The following is a 5,263-nucleotide window of genomic DNA, read 5'->3' on the forward strand; positions in this document are numbered from 1 at the left end:
AAGCATAAATTGAGCAGTAAATTGGGGGAATGGGGTTATAATACTCAAAACGACCGGTCGGGTCGTTACATGCGGCCAACTTGATTTATGTAAATATTTAGTAAAAATGTGTAAAAAAAAAATATATAAATGTATTATAATTTTATAAATATTTAGTTAATATTAATAGTCATATTTATAAGGTATACCTAGGTTTGCCTAAGTACTAGGGTTACAAATTGACCAATAAAAAATTAGAAAATAAAAATAAATTATATACAAGATAATCGTATGTACAGTATAATTGTATGTACGTGTTTACAACAAAAAAGAGAGAAAAATATCAATATTAAATGTTTATGGAAAAGGTTGTATGTGTGCATCTTTTGAGTTTCTCTATGTATTGGGAAAAAATTAAAATTGAATTGATGAGAGAGATTATGCAAATTTTGAAAGTTAAACTTTGGGAGGGAAGAGTAACAATGACATTGACTTGGCATAAATAACCTAGATACCCGTATGAATTTACTACGCTACCCCCATTTGGGCCATTGTGGCCAAAATCAGTGCGGTAGAACTGTAGAAGTACCTTTTCGAATTTGATAAGTCATACACTTGCCACCGTATGCGTGACACAACAAACTATTCATAGACTTTTCCTGTATATAAAGTTGCTATCTTTTATTGGTTCTTGAATACAGTGAGAAACTTTCATTTGCTCTACTTTTCATATTAATGGCGGCTCGTGTGTTTGCCTCGCGTCTCTCTCGCTCTTTCACATCCTCTTCTCATCTGCTTTCGAGGGGTATGTTTCTTTTTTTGAATCATGCGTTTTGTCATCTGAGATTTATTATATATTTTGTTCAATTCACTGTTTTCTCTTTCTTGGATTGGTTTTCTGTGTAAATGGATTTTGATACCTTTGTTTGATCATGATTCTATGATGTGCATTTCGAAATATGATGGGTTTTCGTTGAATACGTTTTCTTTGTGATCTACAATGAATTCTATGACCATGTTATATCATAAGCCCGGGATGCATAGTATTTCAAGATTTGGATTGGAAGTGTCAATTGGGATAAATTTTGGGATTAAATGTATCCCGTGTTTGTTTGAAGGTGGGATCAGTTATTCATGTTATAATCCTGGTATATCTAGGTTTGGTCGTTTGGTATGATGGATAAGCAAAATAATCCTTCCATAAAAATTTAGTACCGCCTTATCCTTTGTTTGGTGTCTAATCTTGAGATAGTTATCTCCGGATTAAAAATAATACCGGAATAACTTATATCTGTCAGAGGATAGAATAGTAATCCCAGGATAAGTTATCTCAGGATAAAGTAGTAAAATTGACAATCCCAGGATTAATACAATATATCAAATAGTCAATAAGAAATAATACTAGGATAACTAATCCTAGCAATAACTAATCCCAGCATAACTTGTCTTCAAACCAAACGACCCCTAAGTATTTTGGTAATAATGGGGTCGATCACTATGTTTTTACTTTGAGGTTGTTTTGAAATCAGGATGCTTAAAGATCTACTATTTTACAATCAAAGAAGACAACAACTTGCATCCACAACCTAGAAAGATCTACATGTTTAGTAAAATTAAACTCAATTAAGAAGGCATAAACCTTACTACATTTGTTCTTCAGAGCTGTAATATCATGATTTTCTTTCTCTGTAATAATGTATAGCCCTTTTCCATTTTGACCAATTAAATATTAAGCCATAATTCTTATTCCAATGGTTGAATATTGTACAAAGAGAAAGTCTTTATCAACAACCTTGTACTAATAAACTAGTCAAAGGCTGAATAATGATTAATGGATTTCTTTTTGGTAAAGAATCACTTGATAAAAAATTTGGTTGTTCTTGTAAATTGTAATGACTGCACAAAATGTGGTAAGTACTTTATACATCTTACATCCAAATACATGTCTGTCCCAAATTTCTGGTTGAACAAGAGATAAAGTTCCATTTGAAAAGGGATTAATACTCCTTTTCCCTATTAGATTTTTAGATGTTATACCTTCCCTCTATTTAGTTAGAGCTGGAGACATTTTACTGTATTATTCTGAGGAAAAAACTTTTTTGCTTAGGAAGTAAATCCTATCTGGGCAGAATAGCTGCTTATCAATACAGCACGGCGGCTGCTATTGAGGAACCGATCAAACCAGCTGTCAATGTGGAACATACTAAACTTTTTATCAATGGTCAATTTGTTGATGCTGCATCAGGTAAATATGTTGTCACACTAATAGAGTCTGTTCTCTTTTTTCATATCAACGTTGGCCATTTATTGTACAATGAAGCTAATTTTCTTGAGATTTTAGGAAAAACATTCCCGACTCTCGACCCCAGGACTGGGGAGGTAATTGCACATGTTGCTGAAGGTGATGCAGAAGATATAAATCGGGCAGTAGCTGCTGCTCGTAAGGCTTTTGATGACGGACCATGGCCTAAAATGAATGCTTATGTATCGACTTCTTATCTCTCAGTTCTCTCTTACGCTATGTTAATACTTGTGCACGCGACATTACGCCTAATTCTCCATCTTTCATAACTGCAGGAAAGGTCAAAGATATTGCTACGCCTTGCTGATCTGATTGAAAAACATAATGATCAAATTGCAACGCTCGAGACTTGGGATACTGGGAAACCATATGAACAGGCTGCTAAGATTGAAGTACCAATGGTTGTACGTCTACTCCGTTATTATGCTGGTAAGTCAGAAAGCCAACTGAGGAAAGCAAGTATATCAAGACTTATTTCGCGTCCCTAAAAATATTAATGATCTCCTATTGGTTCTGCAGGCTGGGCAGATAAAATTCATGGTATGACTATTCCTGCCGATGGACCATATCATGTTCAGACGTTGCACGAACCAATTGGGGTTGCTGGTCAGATTATCCCATGGAATTTTCCTCTTCTCATGTTTTCTTGGAAGATTGGACCTGCTTTAGCTTGTGGGAATACTGTCGTGCTAAAGACAGCTGAGCAGACACCATTATCTGCATTCTATGTAGCACATCTGTTACAGGAGGTAGCATCCAAATTTCCATTACTTCTACTACTATAGTCACTAAAGTATTTCTTCTGTTTCCATGAGTTTAATCAGAAACTGAAGTATATACTAATTGAAGAGGAATTGCAACAACTCTTTTTCTTTTTAACACATTATTATTGGCTTATTGCTACTTTCTACGAGTTATCTATTGTATAGAATATCTTTAATACTTGGTCATTACTAACAGGCTGGGCTGCCTGAAGGTGTTTTGAATATCATTTCTGGTTTTGGTCCTACAGCTGGTGCTCCTCTTTGTTGTCATATGGACGTGGATAAGGTAAACTATTTAAGCTCTTCTTCAGTCCTATAGTCCACTCTGTGTAACAATCTGAAATTTGTGGCTTTTCAGCTTTTAATTCTCCACGAAAGTAATCTGGCAATAATTTGGTTGGACCGATTGCTAGACACTGCAACTACTACTCGTTCGTATTCAAGCACTGAACTCGTATTGCATTTGCGGCCATATCTTGCCAAAAACTAGTGGTGTCAAATGAGCTAATATTCCTCAATTTGATATTATTATTTTAAAAAAAATAAAAGAACAGTGAAGAGAACTTTGTTGCATGTTGTATCTGCAACTTTTGAAAAGATGAATTTTTATTCAATAATAAAGAAGGCAAATTTCATACATTTCATGTAGAAAATCCAGCCATCTTATAGTTTTGATCCCATTATGGAAGTCTAGAAATATTTAGTGTTATCAACACTCTCATTCTCTTATCCAATCATGGAATTGTATTAAGGGATTTTAGAGTTGACAGCAATTGCTTCTTTAGCGCACCGTGCTATTTTATGCAATTTATCCAAACTCAAAGTATTAGCATGAAAGTAGATACCAGTATGTTGCATTGGATTGGACACTGATTCACCTTTGTTTCATCGACAGCTTGCATTTACTGGATCAACAGATACAGGAAAAGCTATACTTTCATTGGCTGCTAAGAGTAATCTTAAGCCTGTGACTTTGGAACTTGGAGGGAAATCCCCATTTATTGTTTGTGAGGATGCTGATATTGATACGGCCGTTGAACAAGCTCACTTTGCTCTCTTCTTTAATCAGGTTATTTCCAATCTATACTTCTGCAAAAAGGTGTTGGTCAGGTTCATGGTAGATACTAACATCAATGTCATTTGTTCTAAAGGGGCAATGTTGCTGTGCTGGATCTCGGACTTATGTTCACGAGAAAGTTTATGATGAATTTCTGGAGAAGGCAAAGGCACGTGCCTTGAAACGCACAGTTGGTGATCCGTTTAAATCAGGCACTGAGCAGGGTCCTCAGGTATTAATGATCTCCTATATCTATTACTGATCGTGATCAAAATATTATCATGGAATATATGTCCTTCCTTTTAAGTCTTTTGTTGAGGTAATACTAAACCTAAGAGTTTCATGTCGCAACAGATTGATTCAAAACAGTTTCATAAGATCATGAATTACATTAGATCTGGTATCGATAGTGGAGCAACCCTTGAAACTGGAGGTGAGCGACTTGGTGAACGGGGATATTATATTAAGCCCACAGTTTTCTCTAACGTTAAGGTATATATATCAATTCACTTTAATAGACACAATTTCAGCATCAACATCCACATATTGTTATAACTAACAAATTGTACAATTCTCAGGACGATATGCTGATTGCACAAGATGAAATTTTTGGTCCAGTGCAGTCCATCTTAAAATTTAAGTATGTCTGAACGCCCTAATATATATGTAAACATAGCGCTTCGAAATAAATTTATTTATTACATGAATTTGTTCATTACAGGGATCTTGATGATGTGATACGGAGAGCTAATAACAGTCGGTATGGTCTAGCTGCTGGAGTATTTACACAGAACATTGACACTGCAAACACATTGACACGAGCCTTGAGAGTTGGAACGGTATGGGTTAATTGCTTTGATACCTTCGATGCTACAATTCCTTTTGGTGGCTATAAGATGAGTGGACACGGAAGAGAAAAGGGAGAATACAGTCTCAAGAATTACTTGCAAGTAAAGGCAGTTGTGACCCCATTGAAGAATCCTGCATGGTTATAAACATAATCCTGAGCAATTTTTACAAATAAAACTATATCAAGTTGCTTTATTTTATGATGCTGATGAAGATAAAATGTTGGTTTTATTTCAAACTTGCTACTATAGGCAAACTACATTTAATGTAAACAGACAGCATCGTTTATTGAATCATCATTTCTCTTTTATA

General features: G+C 35.1%; 1 protein-coding gene across 1 annotated transcript; it reads left to right on the forward strand.

Annotated features, from left to right (window-relative positions):
* The first annotated feature begins 625 nt into the window (after positions 1-625).
* On the forward strand, positions 626-5,263 carry LOC107801292 (benzaldehyde dehydrogenase, mitochondrial). The gene is made up of 11 exons (XM_016624599.2): positions 626-784; positions 2,087-2,224; positions 2,321-2,463; positions 2,557-2,710; positions 2,801-3,030; positions 3,242-3,331; positions 3,941-4,114; positions 4,197-4,334; positions 4,457-4,594; positions 4,681-4,742; positions 4,824-5,263. The coding sequence occupies exons 1-11, from the start codon at positions 715-717 to the stop codon at positions 5,095-5,097; spliced, it is 1,611 nt and encodes a 536-aa protein (XP_016480085.1). The 5' UTR covers positions 626-714; the 3' UTR covers positions 5,098-5,263.

This window comes from Nicotiana tabacum, chromosome 24, assembly GCF_000715075.1.
Source record: "Nicotiana tabacum cultivar K326 chromosome 24, ASM71507v2, whole genome shotgun sequence".
In the NCBI taxonomy this organism is placed as follows: Eukaryota; Viridiplantae; Streptophyta; class Magnoliopsida; order Solanales; family Solanaceae; genus Nicotiana; species Nicotiana tabacum.

Bases quoted from the DNA above. Each gene is read 5' to 3' on its own strand.
- LOC107801292 (XM_016624599.2), top strand. From the start codon at position 715: ATGGCGGCTCGTGTGTTTGCCTCGCGTCTCTCTCGCTCTTTCACATCC. The intron at 3,332-3,940 runs GTAAACTATTTA...TTTCATCGACAG, and splicing joins GTCATATGGACGTGGATAAG to CTTGCATTTACTGGATCAAC. The intron at 4,335-4,456 runs GTATTAATGATC...ATGTCGCAACAG, and splicing joins GCACTGAGCAGGGTCCTCAG to ATTGATTCAAAACAGTTTCA.